Raw genomic sequence first — 23,822 nt, 5'->3', positions numbered from 1 at the left:
ATTACGTTGTTCACTTTCTCTGTATTATAAATGCTCTTCACCATCATAGTAAGGTTTTATCTTGTCCGTAGATATTCTGCCCTCGCTTCCTGAAATTGTCGGGCATTCGAAATCGTTATAGATTATTATTTAATTTTGAAAGTATCGTGGCCGGTCCGCAATACCTGTCAGACCGTTGTGGGGATTCACCGACCTGTCTAAAGGGGTTATAAATTTACACTTTATCTCCATTTTGTAAAGTATCTTGTTTTATCTCTTTTCAAAGTATATCTTTTGTTCATGATCCTTCTGTAGATTTTGACGTGCTTTTTCTTTTCATTTTACAAGGTGGTCTCTCTCGATTTGTAGCTGGGAGACAGTCTCTTAATTGTCAATCCCCGATTGTCCTTGGTTCGTATCCGTATAATAAAAAAACTTGATTTCTTTGTTTCTAATTTGGCGAAAGTGTTCAAAGCAAAGGCGATGTGTGGTAATAGCCTTGGCCATGTTTCATAATTTGGCTGAACGAAAATTTTTAAGGAATTCGCTGTAGTTTTATTCATGACATCGACTAATCTGATATTTTGGTGATTAAAAGCAGGGTAGAACTTAAATTCCAAATTATATATTTTTGTTAATTTTTGAAGTTTCTTCGCTCTGTGCACTGGGTGTTTGTCTAGATGAAAAAAAACGAAAGGGGCAGACCTTAACATAATTTCTTCCAATAAAAATTGTTCAATTGTATCTGCCGTTATACTATTAATAGCTTTCGTTACTATATTACGAGTACTAGTTTCTATAGCAACTACAAAAGTGGATAAAGTTCCAAACCGTCAAATCATCGCTCAGCAATAAGGCCTGGCGGGTGATGAAGGCGTTCTCCTTTTGAGTTTTTCGGAAGTTTTTTTAAGAGTTGACGCTCTGCAATTCTTAATTCTAAACGCTAAGTTTGACTTCATGTTTGGCATGTAGTATTTATTGAGGGCTGTCTTATATGTCTTTGAAAACCCAAAACTGGGTGCTGATGCTTGGTAATGAATGGAATCGAACCATTCTCCTGCCAAACTTTTCGAGATACACAAAAGAAAGATTAAGCGAAGTTTTGGATGTTTTTGTGTACGGTAAAGTATGTTGTCTCTTAAGTGAAAATACTTAGCGGCTCATACTAGAACTGTTTGTTAGTTCTTTTCCTTCTAGAAATGCTATTATGTCAGGGTACGAATCATCTTTGCGCTGTCCTTCCTGCAAGTTCTTCAAAGATCCTTGTATTTGAAGAATGAGTTTTAAAGAATTTGAACAGTATGCATGCATATCTTCGATTGCCTGGTGTAATTCGGTGGCTTCTTGATTATTTTTACCTTCATATTACTGCCGTTTGTTCTAAGTGGCTGATGATATCGGCCAGGTACATTTTTTCTTCAATATGGCAGATGTCTAAATTATAGTCGGCTAAGAAGTCTATTGCGTGTGTATTTTCCTACTTTGTCTGGTTGCGTGTTTAGAGGTCTTTATGAGGGTGAATTAAACTTCAGGTTGAGTGAAGTTGACTGTAGAGGGGAAATATTCTGCAGTGGAGATGCAGAAGTTAACGATTGTGAGTAATGAGATGCAAGTTGAGTGTGGTGTACAGTAGAAGTGGGCTGTTGCGCATAGATTGTCACTAACGAACTAGGATTCGTTAGGTTATTAAAGTCGTTTAAAGGAAATGTTGAGAGGCGGTTTGGGGTGCACGATTAAAGAATGAATTGCCTGTGACAATTCCACATAGTTCCTCTTTTGCCTGAGGTCCTGAGCCTTTTCTAATTCATGGAGTCGATCCTGCAACTGTTGTACTGTTTGAAGTGATTTCAAAGTTATCTTCTGTAAAAGAAATTCTTTGCACTCCCAATGGATCTTCTGTTCCTCCGAAGCTGCTGGCATTAGCTGTCTAATGTCCCTTAATTTCCTTAAGAAATATGAGTCGACGGGCTTATTTTCGTTCTGCTGTATTTGAAAGATTTCTAATTCTGCCTTATATGCTGGTAAATTTGGACGAGAAAATGAAATTAATTTGCTTTTAAGTTGGTCGTAATCTAGGTTATTAAATTGGTTTTGTAATTGTAGGACAAAATCGAGGGCTACATCCTGCAAATACACCGGTAGTATTTCTTTGTTCTTTTCGGGACTTCATGCCTGGAGTAAAGCTAAATGATCGAATAACATAAAAAATCGATCCATGTCGTCTGTATTGTTACCTGAGTATCTAGTTAGATGGGGAATATTAACAGGTATTCTGCAGCCTGATTCTGCCATATTACTATCTTCCTCTCTATATGTATTTTTTTCAGATCTAGTTGTCGGCATAAATACCTGCCAGCCTAAAACGAAAAAGTTTACCGTTAAGAGTGTTCTGGGAGTACTACAACACCACGGATACTATTTTTATATAATCCTGTCTTATTATCGTCAATACTAATATACTGCACTTTATATCAGTAAAAACATTTCTAAGTCCGTTTCTGTTAATAATAGTGTCCTGTCGAAAAGTCCTTAAGAAATGTCTGTTGGATACACGCCGACGCTTCTACCATGTAAAACTCTCTGTTATATACACGACAAAATACAGTGCACGGGACACTAGACTTTTCCATCAACTTTTATTACAAAAGATCCTCTTAATACAAGTATATTACATAAGTAGATTCTCTCTATATACAGGTAAATAAGGAACCCAATGACCAGGCGTCTAGGGCTTTGTGAGATTACTCTCTTTGACCAGGCGTCGTGTGAGGAAATGGGAGTTTGTTGATTAGGTGCCTCTCTTTGACAGGACTTCGTGAGAGGTAAAAGGAACCCAATGACCAAGCGTCTTAGGGCTTGTAGGAAAGGCATTTCTCAATTGACCAGGTGTCGTGAAAGGGTAGTGTTCCCATTGGGCAGGCGCCTTAGGACTTTTGGTAGTTTGACCAACCAGGTGTGCTGTCGTCTTTTATCCTAAAATGCCGGCTACCTTCGCTGATCTCCGCCTTGCCGGCTGTTGGCGATGGTGGTAGACTCCTCTTCGTTACTGTCATCTGCATTGTATTTGTTTAATGCAAACACGTGTAGTAGACATGGTTACGGCAGGATGTGAAGACATGCGGCTTATATATACTTAGGTATATAATACATATCTGTTAAAAAATTAGAATAGAACCACTGTAAATATCGCTTCTGTACAGAGTTACGAATTACCTCAACGTGGAAAAGCTATACATAGCAACAACGCTACTCAATCAAAAATACGCTGAAGTTATTGTAAGTATTACAGGAAAATATCACACGTCAATAGACAAACTTCGTCAATTGTATTCTCTTTTACAGTTACGAGTATTCTGAAAGTGTAATAGACGTCCAATGATAGTTCCGTACCTGAATGGATTAAAACATGTTTACAAAATACACTTTTGACGAAGATTGCAGAAGACATTCCAGAATTCAGGACTTTCAGCAAAATGACATTTCAATGTTGATTTAGGCAGTTTGGAGGTTTACCATAATTTCACAGCTGTGGAACAAAACGCACTTTCTATTGCAAATAACTAAGATTTGATTTTATTTCAGTTTATCTCCCTTTCAGCAGCGGGGCTATATGAGACGTACATCTATATGTTAGCGTGGGATCCGAACTTACATGAGCTTCTGCCAAGACACGAACTTGGACCTCCCACGCCAAAGGCGCCTGCGCTAACTACTTAGCCACGAGGGAACTTCACAGATAACTAAGAAATATTTAGAAAAAAATAATTAGAAAGCCAATAACTTGAACAAATTGACGAGAGAGTGCAAGTATATTTCAGACAAATGTAACTGTAAACATGTATTTATATGCGTATATATTTTTAATTAATGATCTTAGTAAGACATTAAAAGTTTAAGAAAAGTGTTTGTATCTGATGAAGTAATGTTTGTAGTATGATATCTTTCCAATAATACCTGAGATCTAAGTAAAGATTTATACACCAAATTAGAGTTGTTTTTTCTTGCGATCCCATGAACTGATATAGGTAACGTTAACTCTGTAGGTTCCATCTCCTCATATTAGTCCAAAGCGCGCGATTAAAGATTTACCCAAACGCGAACACTATCACCAATAATATGAGCGGTAGTTCTTTTATCCTATTCTCCTCACTTTCAAGCTGTTTCCTGAATTTCCAGTATTTTTTAGGAGCTTGAAAGAATCAACAGTGTTTCTTTGATTTACTGAATAGCTAACAATAGATTTACCTTTTCTCTATCTTCCGAAAATGGAAGTGTACTAAAATACCTATATAGGTAGAAGCCATAGTAAATTGACTGATTTGCATTTATGTGATAAAAGGTACTCTGTAAAATCAACGAATAAACTTACACTCTGGAGATATCATTCATGAACCTTACTCGATGTGGTAATGGTTTGTTTGAATCTATTTTAGGAATAGATTTGTAAGAGCGCAAGTTGAGAACTTGTAGTTGTAAACATATAATAACATATCCAGTTTATATTAGATCAATATGACAAACACCTAGTGACGCATGTCATTTTGCTATAATTTTATATCGATACCTGAATGCCTTTGTTCATGGACTACACAACAACATACAATTGCTTGAAAAAACAAAAACGCTTTTCATACATTTGATTTGTATTCCTATTCATTTGAGACTATCAATAGAAGTACTGGACGGAAGATAATATAACAATGCTATAATTCTAACGTGGTAATATTGACAGTTCAAATACCAGTTACATTTCTACAATGTAATCACCCGCCATGTTTACGACATTCCGTTGGGCGTCGTGCACCTCGAACGTGTCAATTTTTGTTGACGTTTTGCAGGGAAATATGACTGATGTTGACTTCTCTCGTGTTGTTATGCTTCCTGCGAAGTGGCTCCGCCTTGGAAATTGTTCTTGCAGTTAGTTGTGTCCCGGTGCTGCCAGTCATGCAAGAGACGTTGGATACCGTTGTCGCGCGATGAATTGTATATCGTGCAAATACCGTCACCTTTTCGTTGAGTGTGGAACACAATGCAGTAGCAGGCTGGATCGTGATGCAGGATTATGCAATGAAGAATACAGCGCTTTTGAGCGACAAGATCCAGAATGCTTCTAGCCATTGGATTGCCGCTCTAGCCATGGTTCATATAACTTATTCCTGATTTCTTCTATAGTGGCAATGCGTACAAGGAAACTGTTATCTTTCCTGGGGTAGCGGTACAGCAAGTCCTGTACAATTGAATACATTTTTCTTTTTCGATGGGATGGCCAAAACTACAATTTCGCGTAAGTCAAAATTATTATGCAGCATGTATAGCACAGTTGCTTCCGCGGCTAACTCATGGAGAATCCATCAGCGATTCGCCTCTATCAGGGAAGAGCAGAACCAAATTGGATGGTTGTTAATTTCGGGTCGTCCTGAACATTATCTCTATCCTCTCGAAACACTTTAACCCATCATGCCACTACTTGATTTGACACGCTTTCTCTGCACATGATTAATACGGTCTCTGAAAGAAGCCCCACGTATTTCGTCTACCTGCCACTTTACTTTTGATCCATCCATCTCCCGTTAAGATTCCAAAAATCTCCGGCTCTATTTCACGGCACTGCTGCATTTGGCTAATATAATACCTATTCCCATTGTCTCAACCTACCAAATAGCCATGGTTATCTGATTCACGCTTTTCATGTGACAACACGGTTGTCACCTTTTTTTAAAGCCAACCTACCTAGTTAGCTATTGGATCTTAGTTTTCAACGTTTGTTGTATCGTGGTTTAACTCTACATTCATTCCTATTTATGTTAGTAATGATACTCGTTAAATTCCTTGTACGGATTCTCAGTAGAAAAGGGATGAATTTCATCGGAAACAGGTATTGCGGCCGTTGATGTATTATTCGCGAAATGCATCTCTCTATTTTGATATTGAACCGGATACGAATTAGCAGATTGAACGTAGGGCATAGCATATGATATATCCAATATAGAAGAAGCATCATTTTGATTACAATGAGCCTTGGTAGGATCGACAAAAGCACAGTTGTCACTCCGAGGAAGTGATGAATTCAACAACTCGCCCGCTCTCTGTGCATCGTCTTTAAGTTTCATCTGCTCTGGATAGGGATTCTCACCGGATGTGGAAGGAATGTATGCATCCTGATATTCAGTAGAGTAAGCATTGTCAGTGGAAATAGGAGCGGTTGTTTCTGCTAAGTTTATCCCCGTAGATGACGCAGTTGTCTGGGAATGTGTCTTCATATGATCTTGAAGCACTCTTTTATACTTAAACCCCTTTTCACATTGTGTGCAACGAAACGGGCGAAGATTTGAGTGGATCCTCATGTGGGTCTTCAAAGTATTTCCGGCTTTAAATGATTTATCACAAACTCTGCACACGAAAGATCTTCTCTCTGTATGAACTTTTTTCATATGATCTTTGACACTTTTCAAAGAATTAAATCTTTTCCCGCACATGGTGCATAATGTATTCTTCTCTGAACTATGAGTCAGGATATGTGCCTTGAGGTTATATTTAACACAAAACCTTTTATCACAATACATACAAGAAAATTTCCTGTCATCCTTGTGAAATTTTAAATGCATAATGAGACCTGCACTCTGGGCAAACTGTTTTCCACACAACTTACATACAAATGACTTCACACCTGTATGCAGCACTTTGTGCCGTCTCAAATTGCCCTTTTCCAGAAAAGCGTGACCACAAACATCACAAACGTGTTTTTTCGTTCCGAAATGGGTTTGCATATGGGTAACTAAACAGGTTTTAAGGGTGAAACTCTTCAGGCATTCGTTACATTGGAATTTTGGCTTACACCGCCGTTGATGATCTTCAAATTTTTGTTTATTGTGGAACCACTGTCCGCACTGTACACATTCGTAATCTCCTTTATTTCCATCTTCTGCACAAGCATTATCATCATCTACGTTATGTTCAATACTTTCATCATCGAGAGTTGAATTTGTTAAAGCACCTTTATGAAGTAACAAATGCTTTTTGAAATTGGATTTCTGGACAAACGGGAAACCACACTGAATACAAACATAATCATTTCCACTGCAACGAGTACTTAAATGAATGTCTAAAATTTCCTTTTCTGAGAAGCTTTTTTTACAGACATTGCACTTATATTTGTATTGTAAACATTGTCTACAATGAGTATCCGACACGGATTTCTCTATAAAATCCAATCCGCAATTTGCGCACTTGTATTCTCTTCTCGCTTTCTCCACGGAAGATTTAATTCGACTCTCGTTTATTAACGTATGAGTAGCCTTGTGCTGCTTTATGGTCGATTTCTGAACAAATCCAGTTCCACACACTTCAGAAACAATCATTCCTTCAGCACACCTCTGCATCTTTAAATTTATGATTGCATTTTTTTGATTGGCAGAAAGTTTTTCTCTTTGACTGGACTTTGTCCATGACCGTTGTTTATCTTGAAGACGAAGCCTGCAAGAGAAAAATGAAATAAAAAATCTCAGTAACAGAGAAAGTTGTCATATATTTAGAGTTTTTCAAATATTACGATTAATAATATAATTCATTTCTGATAAACTCCACAATAGCTGGTGTATCCTTAAGTCTAAAATGTTATTTCTATGTTGTTTTATGAGAGTAAGTACTTTATCAAGTAGACTGTATAAATACAAACTTTAATCGTTTATATATCACTAGAGGGAGTCGCTTTATTTCCCCAATTGACGTTTTCTAGTTTGTAACAAATATCGAAAGTAAAGAACACGTTCCATAACGACACTGGAAGATAACTATGCTCTATCTACTGATTTCCTTTGAAGCTGCAGTGATAGACTTACAGTGTGGCGAATGAAATGTAATACCATTTGTTTTGTTCATTACACATGTATTTATCATCAAAATATTACAAAAATAGTGCAGAATTAATTGTATCAGCATGGAAAATTAGTTCAATCTAGTATGTATTCAATGTTATAATCATTTTGTTTCACAACTTCTTGCAAACGAAACTTTACATTTGTCATTACCTTCCTTCATAATTGTTGCGAAATTAGACGGCAGAACTCTATGATGAGAGCCGCGAGTTGAGCTGAACTTGCAGGGTTTTGTGCGAAGACATTATTTTTCAAGTAGCAACAATAAGAAATCATATGGATTGATGTTAGGACTGTGCGGAGGCCACTGTGTCCCACCTTGGTTAGGCCCAGGAAACCGATGTGACATTACCTGCCCATCAAACATGTCATGATGGTATCCAAGAACAAGAAGGTATCCACACCCATGCAGGGTGTGGGTGGGTTGCGCCTTGCATGAACTATTGAGTTTGTAATGGAAGACCAATTGCCATAGTTCTGGAATAAATCTGTTTTCCAACATGTCCTTATATTGATCTTTGTTTACCGTCTCATCAAAGAAAAATGTTTTCCGGAGTGTAGACACTTGGTTCACGCTGTCGGTCCTCCTCCACCACAGAGCCTGTTCTTTCAAATTGACGATACGATCTCTGAATATTCTGTTTACATGGAGCCCACTTTGTACGAAAGTGTTGTGTTGCTACAAAACTCCTTGTTTCTGTATATATATATATATATAAAAGTATAACTTTCACCTTCTGCACAACACTCAATCTGCTCTTATACGCCATCTTGAAAACTGCTTTCTGGCGCCAAGTGAATATTCAATACTAATGTCTCGTGATATCTACCGGATTTTCCATAAACCAAAGTACACGAGTACGAGTTTTCAGCGTTTCATGTATAATATTTCATGTGTAATGAACACACACACACACAAAAAAAATAATATTTCGTGCGCCACCCCGTATATCATCTTGGAGATATCTGTGAATCATAAGCACTTATAGAAGCGTATACTTTCAACTGCCACTTTTGTAATATATGCTATTAATAAACTACATCAACAACGTTTAAGAGGTGACTTCACAGTACGCGTTATTTCGAAAACGAGGAACCATGGAGCTGACGGTTCCTAACTTCGGATTTCCTGCTGATGCATTTCGTCTTCACTACAGTCAAGGCTTACTTTTGCCTACAATGAACCAACCTTACCTCTGAATTATGTCCTATGGTAGATTGCAATAGGTCCATAATTTGTACGGACAGTTTGTATTTTAATACTTGTGTCCCTATTCATATCGTACTTTTTTAAAAAGTGTCAAAATGTGCTTATTTTTGTTTTTGACTTAAAAAGCTAGATTATTTTATTACCACCTTACCACTGCACCGATTACACGCTCATCAGTGAATTAGCAGAGTGTGCGTCAAAAGGTCCATGTTCACAAGTCTGCTAGTGCGTAGTATGAAAGTATGTACACTACGTTTGTACACTTCTATGCTAAACATTGCGGTTGTTCTAATAGGAACAACGACATTATTAAAATGACCTAATAAAATTTTAAAAGGCATACTTTAAATATTTTTGTTAAGGTGAATATTTGTGTGAAGTGATTTTATAATAATTTACTTTTTAAATATACAAATTAGTGATTTTACAAGTGGATATATAAAAATATTGAAAAATAACAAATGTATTTAGATATGTTCTCTGAGTATGAAATATAATTTAAAATAGTATAGAGAAAGCACTTCAATAATGCTATAAAGACATTTGTACTTAAAATATTACATGGTTTATGTAGATTAATTGTGATAATTAGATTACCGGTAATCAGCTATTTGTACGTAAAATTACAAACTTTAATTTTATACTAAATAAAATTTTAAACTAAAGCAAAGAATAATGAGTACCTAGACTATTTATTACCCTCTGCCTACAGGTACAGCTGCAAATGTTAATTCGTAGCTAGATAGGCATAATTTTCCAATTTCGATTTTAAACAAACAAATCTCTTTTAAAGCTACCATATTTCCTTGCTCTTTGTGTGTATGAGGAAATGTAATATGAGAATTACCATATATTTTGCAGTTTTGGCACCTGAGCAAAAGGGAAATACGGGTCAAAATTTTCAAATTTCTTTCTATATATTTAACAAAGTTTGAATAAAGTCCTTTAAATTCATATCATCACATATTTTGCACCCATTATGAAACGATTGTGAACAAATAATTCCTTCAGTGTAGTTGAATAATGAGAGTCATTACATAACATAAAATACTGAGCTTTTTTTTTCATAAAACCTTATCCTAATTTTCATAAAATTCTTATTATATTAGAAGCTTCTTTCTATGATTAGACTTGGACAAGGGGATTTGTTTTGTAACTGTAGATTAAGAATATGAAGACACTATTTCCAAGATTTACGGTTAAAATCTATAAATTCACTAAGAATAAGTAACATGTAAAGAAATTAATTGCTAGCATTATATGATAGAAATAGTCCAATATATGCCTATAGCTGAAGCAATACGGAAAAACTACCACCATTACAGTGTCATTGTTCTGTAATCTACCTTACAGGAAGCAATTATACACAATATGAACTCTCTCTCAAAGTAGTTTTGCGCCACATATTGTAAATAGCGCTCTCCTCAGTACCTTCAGTGTACTAATGCTCTTGCAAGTTGCCTACTTTCAATTGTAATTAAATTCCTAAGTTACTTCGCAACAGCGTCATTAGCTCCCTAACCACCAGTACTATTCTCCTCCTTCTGGATTAATAAATAATTCCTCTCGGAAGCATGCCTAATGAAATAGAACTTTGCCAATAGTTCAGTGGTTTTTAAGCTGTTAAGAGTTTATTGTGCACATAACGCAACCTGTAGGTAGTTATTGCGTTTACACTCCGCTCTTGTTACTCTGCGCATGAGAGACTGAAGTGACAAATATTTTCAGATACGGCAAAGCTGGCATACCTAGAAATGTTTAAGGGATTTTATGACTGTCCCATATTATCAATCTGTATGATATATTTATCTTTAAAATAACTGGAAAGGTATTCATTAAAAAAAACATTAGTTTATTTTTTCTTGCATGCGAAATTCTCCCTTCTCTAGTTATCAATGTTACATGTTCCACCATGACAAGGCGCTGGAACGAAGTGGAAATCGAATTTGATGAAGTGTAGATTATTTAGTGTGCACTCCATTTGAAGACCTCGAGCATGCATCCTCGAACTCTGCACTTTTGGACACGGCCATGAATTTTCTGTTGGAGTATATGCAACTACATTTGCTGCAAATACGGCAATGCGTGCTTGCAAGTTAAGATTTTTCACTTATTTATGTACTATATATATATATTGTCACAAAAAGATCGGGACGGTGGAATATCTCGAGAAATACATGTCGTATCATGAAATACAAAAACACGTGGAAAATGTATTTTTAAATTCTATTTCAGGGTGGAACAATAAATTCACTGGCTGCCCCTACGGGGGACAGAGGGGGCAACTTGAAAAGTCTAAATGGGACCCCCAGTTTTTAGTGCAGATTCAGATGTTACATACAAATTACGTAACTTTTACTGGAAACATTTTTGTGTATTCTTGACAGATGGCACTGTAATCGGCAAAAATCTGTTTTAGTGAGTAACGCAGCTGAAAGATAGGGACAAAATTATCTCGAAAAATACAATCCCGAGCATGAAAAGACAAAATACGTGTCAAATATTTGTTCGATTTCTATTTAACTGTGTACAAATCAATGCTCCTTGGCGCCCTCTAAGGAGGGCAGAGGGTGCAACTTGAAAAGTTTAAATGGGACCCCCAGTTGGTAGTGCAGATTCAGATGCTATATACAAAAATACGGAACCTTTATCTGCAATATATTTGTTTGTTTGCTCGATAGATAGCACTCTAATCGCAAAATATCTTTTTTATCGAGCAACGCAACGGAAATGTCGGGACAGTGGAATATCTCGAGAAATACGCATCTGGGCATGAAATTAAACAAATGTGTGGGTCTAATATTTTTGATCTCTGAAGTGTGTGTGTGCAAATGAATGAACTTGGTCAACCCCTAGATGGGGTGGGTGAAGGCGGCATTTGGAAATGTGACATGGGAAGCTCCAATTGTTACTGTAGATTCAGATTATCGGAAAAGTTGTTTTGTGTTCTTGACAGATGATAATGCAATATCAAAAAGCTGTTTTATCGAGTAACGCATGAAATGTACTTTCGAGCAAGAGATACAAATACTGTGTACCTGCCGAAAGTTTTTTTGACTTGTTTATTGCAGTTACCGTTATTGCAAGCTGTAATCATGTAATCATGAGTGTTGACAAATAAGGAATTATGGGGCATTTGCTCTCTCTGCAATTTAAATTGCCGCTGATTTTGTTAAATTATTCCTACCTGTGAGGACTCATTGTGCACAATTACATTGTTAATGGTAGTTTCGCCCCCTGCCCCCATCTTCTGAAACACCGTGCTCCCCCTCCTCGGAAAAAGCCTACTGGCGCCCATGACTGCAATCGCAACTAAATATTTCTTTCAAAGTACACATACTGGAGTTTAAAACGCACACATTATTTCAAATTGAACGTTGTTCCCTAAGAATGAGGAGAATATTAGGCTGAAATAGTTCTTCTCGAAACGGAGAACATTAAAATCGAATCAAACATGTATGAAACTACCCTAATTGCCAAGAGTTGTTTCTATATCGAAGCAACGTTGGTCATCGACGTGTATGTCAAATAAGTCATCGAAATAGAGCTGGTAATTGTGTTTGTGGTTGCTGTTTAGTTCCTTGCGGAGTAGCCTCGGCATGCCTGCTTCGAGTTAAATTTTGCATGGAAGACACTGCACAACAGTTTTCGTCAGTGTAAAATTAATGATTTACTCCGTAGTGGCCTGAGCTCCTTCGTGGCTAAGCAGTTAGCGTACGCACCTTTGGCGTGGGAGACCCGGGTTCGATTCCCGGCGGGAGCTTATGTGGTTCGGATTCCACGTTAATCAGTAGGTCCACGTCTCATATAGCCTCGCTGCTGAACGGAACGCTAAACTAAAATCAGCTCAACTCCGTAGTGGCCTGTTACGGAGTAGCGAGTAGTGTGGAATGAGTGAGAATCGAAATCCTGCCAGACTTCCTTATCACAAGGTCTTATTGTGAATTCAATTCGAGGTGTTCATTGTCAGTGAATGTCTTATAATTAAGTGCACTTTAGTGGCGAAGATAGTCTAATTGTGGTGATCTCGAAGTGCTGGACAGATATTAACTACTTGACGACATGACCACTCTTTCTGAGCACGACAGAATAATTATTTTGATGATGCGTGGATGGGATGATCGCCAAAGATCCTATGCTGAAGTTAGGGCACTATTTAACCAAACATTTTGCGGTCCAACCGATTTCATTTCAAAGTCGACTGTCGAGCGCACCATGCGGCGCTTCGAGGAAACGGGAAGTGTAAAGAATAATCGAATTCCTGGGCGACCAAAGTCATCGACTACGGCCGAAAAAGAGCTTGAGGATGCATTATCCTACGTCAAAAGTCCTCACCTGAGCACCCGTGAAGGTTCTCAACAACATGATATCAGTCGTATGGCTTTCCACAGAACTTTGAAGGCACAAAATTCATCTAATACATGAGTTAAATGAAGATGACTTCTACCGTCGTATGGAATTTTGTTAACAGATAATGAGGCGCATTGATGACGATCCTAACTTTCTAACTAGAATTGTTTTTTTCAGACGAAACCACTTTCGAATTAACTGGTCACGTTAACAGACATAACTGTAGATTTTGGGCTGACAGCGATCGTCATTGGTCGGTTGAAGCACATACCCAATACCCTCAAAAATTGAACGTCTGGGCGGGAGTGATGAACACCTCCATAGATGGACCATTTTTCATTGACGAGAATTTGAATGCTGGGAAGTATGATGATATGCTGCGGAACGACGTACTTCCAGCAATTAGAGACATTGTAGCGGATAACTTAGCCGAAACGTGGTTTCAGTAAGATGGTGCGGGCTCGCACTACGGTGTATATGTTAGGCAATTTCTGATTGAGCAATTCCCCCAAGTTCGATTGGCAAAAGAGGTGAAATTGAATGACCAGCTCGTTCTCCTGAACTCTCGCCACTAGACTATTTTCTCTGGGGACATTTGAAAAATCATGTGTACGAAAGTAAGCCTACACACTAAGATGAGCTTCGGCAAAGCATTATTCATAAAATTGCACTCATTGAACTCAATGTCATTAGGGTTGCTGCAGATGGATTCCATCATCGAATAGGGCATTGTCAAATCGAAAAAGGTATGCAATTTGAGCACTTACTATAACACACTGGTTACTGACGAATATCGTACGCACCAGCAAGCACCCCGAAGATGAGAGGCGAGGTGATGCGCCGACAGAATAGACCCAGAAAGGAATATACAGCTACTCAGGTACGTTCACGCAGCTGTTCCTGTGCAGTACTACAAGTAGTTAATTTATCGCCTGTTGCTATATCTGATGTACACAATAGGCCTTTCCACTTGAATATGAATGTTTAATTTTAAACTTTAGTTGTTGCTCCCATTATTCCCTGCTAAGGTGACTAAAATAAAATATTTTCGATAACAATTCGGCATGTATTTTTGTATCTTTTGATCGGAAGCGCATTTCGTACATTACAGCGATAAAACATAGTTTTGATACTACAGTGTCATCTCTCAAAAACAAACAAAAAAAAAAAAAAAAAAAAAAAAAACTTTTCAGATAAACGTTGTATATTTGTCTGCTTTCCATCTAAATCTGCTATCACAACTGCGGGGTCCTATTTCAACTTTACAATTCTGTCTTACTAAGGTGTACCCAGGTGTTTTCATTTGTACACACACACTTTAGGGATCAAATATATTAGACCCATACATTTCTGTTTAATTTCATGCCTAGATGCGCACTTCTGGAGATATTCCACTGTCCCGACATTTCCGTTGCGTTGCTCGGTAAGAGATTTTGGGATTACAGTGCCATCTATCGAGCAAACAAGGAAATACGTTGCAGATAAAAGTTCCGTATTTTTGTATGTAGCATCTGAATTTGCACTACCAACTTGGGGTCCCATTTATACTTTTCAAGTTGCCCCTCTGCCCTCCTTAGAGGGTGCCAGGGGCATTGATTTGCACACAGTTAAATAGAAATCGAACAAATATTTGACACGTATTTTGTTTTTTCATGCCCGGAATTGTATTTCTCGAGATATTTAACCATCCCGATTTTTTTGTGACACCCTGGATATATATATATATAAACTAACTAACTAACTAACTCTATGGCCTATGGAACCCGGAGGTTCAGTGCCGCGTTCACAAAAGCTCTCCACTGACTTCTATCCTTAGCTAATTGCATCCAGTTTCTACTTTGTATTCCTACCTCTGCGAGATCCATCTTAATATTATCCTCCCATCTGCGCCTAGGTCTTCATAATGGTCGTTTTCCTATGGGTCTACCATTTAAGACTTTGAAAGCGTTTCTACTTTCTTCCATTCTAGCTACATGACCTGCCCACCTAAGCCTCCTAGACTTGACGACCCTAACAATGTTGGGTAAACCGTATAAACTAAGTAGTTCCTCGTTATGAAGCTTCCGCCATTCCCCATTCTCGTTCCTCTTGGGTCCGAATATTCTTCTCAGGATCCTGTTCTCAAATACTTTCAGTCTATGTTCTTCCCTCAGAGTAAGCGACCATGTTTCGCAACCATACAGAAGAACAGGCATGATTATCGTTTCATATATTTTAAGCTTCAAATTCCTCGACAGAATTCGCGACGACAGGAGATTTTGAACAGAATAGTAACACGAATTCCCTGCTTTTAGTCGACATTTGATTTCTTCGTGAATATGATTTTCGTCTGTTAATATTGATCCTAAATATTTGAAAGTATCCACTTTATCAAAAGTATTATTTAATATTTTAACGCATCTATAATTTGCCGTATTACGGTCCCGACGCACTTCCATGTATTTAGTTTTCTCTGCATTTACTTCTAAACCCATGTCCCTGCAAGCGTTTAATAAGATCTCTGCATTTATTTCTATTCTCCTATCATTCCCTATTAAATTTACATCATCAGCATATGCCATAACCTGGTGAATACCGTTCAACTGTAGGCCCTGGTTGCTATCTTTGATTTTCCTTATGGCGTATTCCAGTACAAAGTTAAATAATAATGGCGACAACGCATCTCCTTGTTTCAGGCCATTTTCGACGTGGAAGCTCGTGGACAAAAATTTTCCTACCCGGACTTTACTTTGGGATTCACTTAAACATATCTTAATTAATCTAATTAGCTTTCTCGGTATTCCAAGTTCTGTAAGAACTTTGTATAATGTTTCTCTCCTAACCGAGTCGTAAGCCTTTCTAAAATCAATAAATAGTTGATGTACCGGGGTATTGTATTCCCACTTCTTTTCGAGTATTTGGCGAATGGTAAATATTTGGTCGATAGTTGATCGATTTCTTCTAAATCCGCACTGATAATCTCCAATAATTTCATCTGCGTATGGGGTCAATCTTGCTAACAGAATATTTGAAAGGATTTTATAGGATGTTGACAGAAGAGAAATGCCTCGATAATTACTACAGTCAGTTTTGTCGCCTTTCTTGTGAATTGGAACAATGATTGACTCTTTCCACTCTTGTGGCAATTGTTCCTTGTTCCAGATAAGGAGAATGAGTTTGTGTATCTTGTTCCACAATTTTTCGCCTCCAGCTAAAATTAACTCAGCCGGAATTTCATCTACACCCGGAGATTTGTGTTTCTTTAATTTCTTTACACCGGCTTCCACTTCTATTTGATTGGGTTCTGGAATATACGGTTCTGCAGTGTGTATCTCCTTTTCTCCACGCACATTAGTTTTTGGCTGCGTGTTCAGCAAATCGTCAAAGAAATCTTTCCATCTATTCAAGAGGCTATCCGTATCAGTGAGAACTGTTCCGTCAGATTTCTTTAAAATATAAGCACGAGGTTGATAGCCTTTCTTAAATTCGCTGATCCCCTTATACATGTCCCGAATATTTTTATTTTTACTATTATCTTCAAGTTCCTTAATTTTAGCTTTCAAAAAGTCCCGTTTCTTTGTTCTAAAAGTTTTCGAAGTTTCCCGCCTGATATCTGCGAAATTTTGTGTAGTTATTTCATTCGGATTTTGTAGCCACCGTAATTTTGCCTGTTTTCTCTTCTCTGCTAGTTTAATGCATTCTTGGTCGAACCATGGTTTGTTCCTACGTATTTCCGCGTGTCCCAATTTTTCTATTGCTGAACTTTTAATGCTATCTCTAATTGCAATCCAAGTATCCTGAACACTAGTGCACTCCGAGTCTTCTAAAACCGAGAATCTATTCGAAATTTCAATCTGGTATTTCTCTCTTACCTGGCTCTCTTCTAATTTCTTTAAATTAAATCTCTCCGTTTTCAGACATTGAGTATTACCTTTATTCAACGATAATCTCTCCCGTATTATCGCTGCTACCAGGTAGTGATCAGTGTCACAATCAGCCCCTCTAAACGACCGGACGTCAATTATGCTAGATTGTCTTCTTCTATCTACTAAAACGTGATCAATTTGATTATGTGTTTTTCCGTCTGGTGATGTCCAAGTGTATTTATGAACGTCGCGATGTGGGAATTTTGTACTCTTCACGATTAGGTTTTTGGATGTTGCAAAGTTCACGAGTCTAACACCGTTGTCATTACTTTCCTTATGCAAACTTTCGTTCCCTATAATCGGTTTGAAAATATCCTCTCGTCCTACCTTCGCATTGAAATCCCCTAATAGAATCTTCATATGGTATCGCGGGAGTTGGTCAAATATCCGTTCCACTTCTTCGTAAAAACTATCTTTTATATCGTCACCCTTATCTTCAGTTGGAGCATGTACATTTAAAACAATAATATCACACCACCGTCCCTTAAGAGTAATAAAAGAAAGTCTGTCAGTAACAAATTCAAAACGTTTAATTGCTGGTAATATTCGTTTGTGAACGAAAAACTCTGTTCCTAACTGGTGATTTTTATTTCCTTCTCCGTAAAAGAACGTAAAATTTCCGGAATTCTCAGACCCATTTCCTTCCCACCTAACTTCCTGAACTCCTACTAAGTCCATCCTGTATTTCTCTAACTCACTCGTTACAGATTTTAACGCGCCTGCCCTATAAAGACTTCTAATATTCCATGTTCCAAATCTCATGTCCATTTTCTTTTGCTGATGTCGTGCCAAGTTATCAGTCCTTGTCCGAGGCTTTTGTGAATGTTTCTGAACAAGTACCTTTTCTTACAGGATGAGGGTGTTAGCCTTACCCAAACCCTCAAGCTGGAGGACCACTCCTAGTCGTCTGTCCGCGACTGCTTATTCAGTATATTCGCAGCTAACCTCTATATCTAGAGGCCTTCTCCTCGATCCGCAACCTGAGGACGCGCCATGCCGTGGTGACAGGAACCCACGTTACACGGGATATATATATATATATATACGTGTGTGTGTGTGTGTGTGTGTACATCTGTATGTTGACAAGCATGTGTTTTCATTTTGGAACAATCTAAATTGGAATATCTCAATTAAAATTTTAGGAAGTTTCTACCTAATAACCTTAAAATGAATAGGATATAATACGCTGATGTGATCGTATAATTTTGTCTTTACACCAAGGCTAGTTTTGCTTTCTGTCCATTCTCTTTTAACCAGAATATCATCATGTGTTGCATCGACCTGTACACACCTCTACAAACAAATAAACAAAATGCAGTCAACTAGACCAGCAAACCGTGACGAAATTTCCCTTATCAAAAAAAAAAAAACAAAAGGAAAAAGCTGAATGTGCATGTGAGCAAAAGCACACAGTCAGGAGTAAGAGACTTACAAAATCAGGAAAAGTTACATCGCGACATAGGTTATCTTTAACACCATGAACAATGGAGCAGGAGTTCCCTAACTCTTCCGAAAAAGCTTGAAGGAAAAAATCTGCTTCATTTATCTTCTGTTATATACATATCAATGAGCCCAGATTTCCATGCATAAACTAACCCCGAGATATGTATGCAAATATGCACGACAAATATAAAAAATGTGCATCAAATATTTTAACATACACGCTGAAATATACACTAAGAAAATAAAATGTTTCTTTCTTACAAAAATATTTTCCCTTAACTACATCTGTTGAAATGAACTGTGAACGCTTTTCTTCTCTTAACCCTCTGCGTTTATCAACATCTACATTTAGAAGTTTTTTCTACATCATCAGAAGTCACTGGTGCGTGTGAAAAACACCAAACTTCTTCTTATGTTAGGTCCTCTATTACTTTTTCGTTTTCAAGATTAAGTATATTTGCAATGTCACAGATTGTTTTCTACACGGAATTTTTGCTTAATATTTGACAAAATTTATGTGACGCTATTTTCGCAACCGCGTGAGTTTCACTGGACAAAGTCTGCGACAATTTGCGCAACGAGAAGAGAGAATGCTGCAAAAAAGTTATGCAATTCCAACTGTTTGATAATTTCAGGTATTCGAGAGAAGAGGTTGCTACCACTTGTAAAGATTTTTGTCACACAAATTGCGGCTGCATCAGCGCGATTTAGTGAGTCTACAAATGTCTTCACTTGGTGTAAGCTATTTGCATAATACGACACAGCTTCTAGCCAAGAGACCCATCGGGTTAAATCTGGAAGCGGAGGTAAAACTGGACATTTTTCGCAACTTTGCAAAAGATACGTATGCGCGATGGATCTTCCACAAATACTTTGTTTATATTTGATAGAAGTGCGTCTATTTCCGGATATTCACATCTGATTGTTTCTGCTGCACGATAAAGACCGTGTGCAAGACAAGTCAGGTGTACTAATTTAGGATACAATACTTTATTTTATTATTGTATGCAACATTTTATTCTACATCTGCATTTCAAAGTAACTCAGTTCACTATAAATATAACCCACTATTTTGTGACATACTCTGAAATATGCTGGTATGGATCAAAAAACTTCGGAAATATGTAGTATTCTCCAATGTTTACGAAATACGCATACACATCGAAATTCAGTCAAAATACGCACCTATATGCTGTATCATATGCGTCTCAAACGAATCCCTACAAGTCTGTCGGAGACGAAAAGATACTTTCCATACGTTACTGCACCTTACTATAAACATGCATTTTGCACATAATTTCGGGTTGTACTTAAAAACAGTTGACTTGGAAGTAAACAAAGAAGAAAGAAGTTTCTAGTTTCACAGTGGTGTGTATGGGTACACGTGAGGTATGAAAGACTGGTAATTTTGATTTGATGTAGAGATAAACGAATACTGAAATATGAAATCTAGAAAAGAATGGGGTTAAATTAGCCTGAAAACATTTTTTTCCAATCTAAATGCGCAAAACTTGTGGGAATTTTAAACCTACAGATAAGTAATTTTAGTTGTAGAAAACCTAACAGAGTAAGAAGCTTCTTTGAAATAAACGACATTTTAACATTTATTCGGTATTTTTCTAGGAAAGTACTATTTTAGACTAAAATTTTGTTTATACTGCTTCTACAGACGGGGCGGACCATTTTGGTTCGATTAAAGAAGACCACGGCCCGTACGAATTACAAGGAAGAAAATTCACACTGACCTTTCCGCTGACGTTTGTGGCATCTCAGAACTTTCTTCATTCTCTTCTCTGGGCGTAGCTGCTCTATCATCACTAGCAGTGTAATCATCCTGTTTATCGCCAGAGGCCTCATCCGAAAACTTCACATTTTTATCTCCGTCGAACATATCAAGCGAACTGTCCGTACTTAACTTGTTCGATGTCTTCTGACCCTCTCGAACACTATTTACTTCTACCTTACCCTGCCGGTTTTCACTGGAATCACGCTCACTATCATTTTCATAAGACCAGTCTTCCAGGTTATCAAGATCCATTTCGTCAATGTCAATGGGTGGATCTTTTACAGATTCTTCTTCCTTGCTGTCGTCTGTTCTTACATTCTGAAAAAAAAATAATTATTATATTTCACCCATACCGAAATAAAACACCTATCATTTAGAAAACGTCTGAGTGATTTTCTTAACATATGAATCACCTTACAATACCAGTATATTTATTTCAGTTAAAATATTTTTAAGCCGCAGCTTGTGTCATATGTTAGCCCGCATGTCACAATTTACGTTTTATTTAATGTTATTGAATGTGGAGGAAAAAAAAACAGAAATTGTCCCTCCTCACTCCTCTAGAGGCGGAATTTTTGAAAAAACTGAGACACGTGTCCAATTATTTATACTGAGGGTTCATATTCCGAGTATCATCTCCTTAATTTGAAAGGCGCCTCAGATACTATGTTCTTGTCATGAATTTTGAACATTCTTTTCTTCTTACAAAGCACATGTGAGACATCCTAAATAACCTACGGCAGGATATCCAGAACGTGAGCAGCTGTTGGTGATACGTACGACTTATGGTAGTATAATAATGTTTGGTGGTATCATGTTTAGTGAAAAATAGAAATTTTATTTGTAATATTAAAACAAATTTTTTATGCTATGTACCTTATAAGTAGAATTTCTTGTAATCAAATCACATTATCCAATTAACAAAGAAACTGTAAACAAGTCTGACGTTCAGAAAGTGAAAGTGGAATCGTTAAGTATAAACACAAATCTGGAGAAGCACTAAGGTATGTAATTGGATCTGGATTTTCCTTCGTCGTTTCTCGATCGAAGCATTTTTTGTAAGTTTGTGCTTAAAATAAGAAGTGTTGGCGACAACGGCTTTCACACCAAGTTCTCCAATACAAATCCAAATTGCCTGCGACCCCTCTCATCAAAAGTGTACCCTCCATTGAAGAGGTCAAGGAGACGTCTTTTGGGTAATGCATTTTCAGTACCGGGCTAATACATATCTACACCCAAGGGGGTTTTCTGACAACTGTGTGACTTGTTTATCTAATCAAATCATAGTTAAACCCACAGATAACAAAGACAAATCTCATCAATAACTACCTGATCTTCAGAACTGTCATTGTCTGTGGAGGCGACTTTCAACAGATAACCTTCTGACTTGACACACATTTCTCGGAATTCGTCAAAATAATCCAACTTCTTCAAGCACAACTCGCAAATTGAACTAGGAAGGTTCTCCTCCTTAGAGATCTAAAACAAATAAAAGAGAAAATGTAGGGGAACATTTTTTTACAATTCGGAATTCTTGGTTAACCGTTGGTATGAAATTTAATATAATCAAATAAGCAGCAAGAGTGCACACACAATACCTATGTTACACATGATGTAAGTGCTAAGCGCTCAACTGATGGAAAAAGTTTATGACAATAATTGACTTCTTCTTGCTCTTTTAAGGTCTTTTAACAATTAAAACACAGTCAAGATGTGATGAATATTTTCAAATCATATTCTTATTCTGAAAATTTGTTTACTATACCAACATATAGTTTACCATACTTTAACTTTAATTTTAATTAGCATAAAACATGTCCAATAGTATGTCGACATATAGAGTTTCACTTTTGAATGTTATGCAATTGAACGCTGAAATACTGCTTATAACTAAGCACTGCAAATGTTGAAGTAAGTGCAGTAGAAGCACATAATATATACAAAATACAAATTAAAATCCAGGTGACATTTGGTTTACGTAGTTTTTCTATAAAAATCTGAATATCGTACTTAATATGAGCTATCGAGATATATGTGCAAGGGAAATCAAAAGTTTACAATCTTTCGGTCATATGTTTTATTTATCAAATAACAACGAAAGCTGCTTAACAATCAAAGCAGATGACAGGATGTTGCAACGTATCAAGCCATTTTTCGGTGAGTATTGGCTCTCTCCGATACCAGTTGTAGTCCTTTGAGGTAAAAACTTCGGAGGTATGAAGTATTGCGTACTTTCTGTTCAACAATGCAGGGTACTGTGGACACACAATGATATGTATCTGCTCCAACTATTCGGAGCACAGTTTGGCGTGAGGGGTTCAATGCTACGAACGAACTCGTCGAAAATCTTCCTCTTACAATTCTACGAGATGCAATATAACACCCTGTATTTGAAATACCTGTGTATGGTGACTGATTCTGGTACCTGACCTTTATTTAACCACTCCTTTGTACGTTATGATTTTGGGCAGATATCCACTTTTCATAGCATGTTGTTATCCTCTTAGGAATATGTGAACTCGCAGTATTTAACGGTTTCTTTTTCAGGTTTCTTTCGTACATTCACTCGACTCTGTGTTTGAGAGCTGGGGTCAATTCAGGGACAGAATTCAGCAGCTCCAGGTGCTCTTTCCGGGATTGTGGAGATGAAAGAACTACACTAGACGGTGAGAAACAAAGCTCAGCTGATAATCTGCCAGGGTTTTTGTCCTACCTGACATTCTCTGATCACCTAGGTTCCTGAAACCCAAGAAAACAATTTCTTGAACACCAGGTTGCTAGCTGTGACTGATTCCTGGGAGAAAATTGATTTGGCAGCTTTACAGCGCGGTTTGAACTCATAAAGAAAAAGTTCCGAAGTTAGAATTTACGGCATCTTCGTTTCCGTGGATGTGAAGCAGGGTTAATCAAATTTGCCCTAGCCCAAGAAAAAAAAAAAAAAAAACAAAACAATTCCAAAAAACTTGGATTGGAATAAAAATTTTAGTGTTGTTATAATTAGCTTTTTACAATCATATTTCTCAGCACACGCCTAGTTTCACAATTAGCTCGAAATATGTATTTATCAGGAGGAAATCTCTAGAACATAATAACATTGAAATGAAAAAAAAAGTTGAGAATTAATCACAATGAATTTTGTTTGTGCCTCGTCAAATTTCCTGTAACGGTGCTGAACCGAAATCTGGAACAAAGAGCAATGCGACTATATTCTCTTTGCTTTTGTAGTATAAACAAATAAGAATGGCTTTATTTATGCTTAGGTACTTAGAAATCCA

The 23,822-nt window shown here is 37.3% G+C and overlaps 1 protein-coding gene across 2 annotated transcripts in view; it reads right to left on the bottom strand.

Moving 5' to 3' along the window:
* Window positions 1-862: 862 nt before the first annotated feature.
* Window positions 863-23,822, bottom strand: part of LOC145691061 (uncharacterized) — a 28,477-nt gene continuing 5,517 nt past the window's right edge. The window contains exons 2-4 of one of the 2 annotated variants that reach the window (XM_081766712.1): window positions 21,877-22,026; window positions 20,507-20,865; window positions 863-7,452 (exon numbers count right to left, since the gene is read on the bottom strand). In XM_081766712.1, the coding sequence (XP_081622838.1) occupies window positions 5,784-7,452; window positions 20,507-20,865; window positions 21,877-22,026 (2,178 nt within the window). In that variant the 3' untranslated portion in view covers window positions 863-5,783. The remainder of the gene's footprint in view (window positions 7,453-20,506; window positions 20,866-21,876; window positions 22,027-23,822) is intronic. The other variant, XM_081766713.1, reaches the window with a different exon arrangement.

This window comes from Thermobia domestica, chromosome 7 (genome assembly GCF_964235325.1).
Source record: "Thermobia domestica chromosome 7, izTheDome1.hap1.1, whole genome shotgun sequence".
NCBI classification, from domain to species: Eukaryota; Metazoa; Arthropoda; class Insecta; order Zygentoma; family Lepismatidae; genus Thermobia; species Thermobia domestica.
Note: the sequence above shows the minus strand (reverse complement) of the source record. Positions and strands in the feature narration are given on the sequence as shown.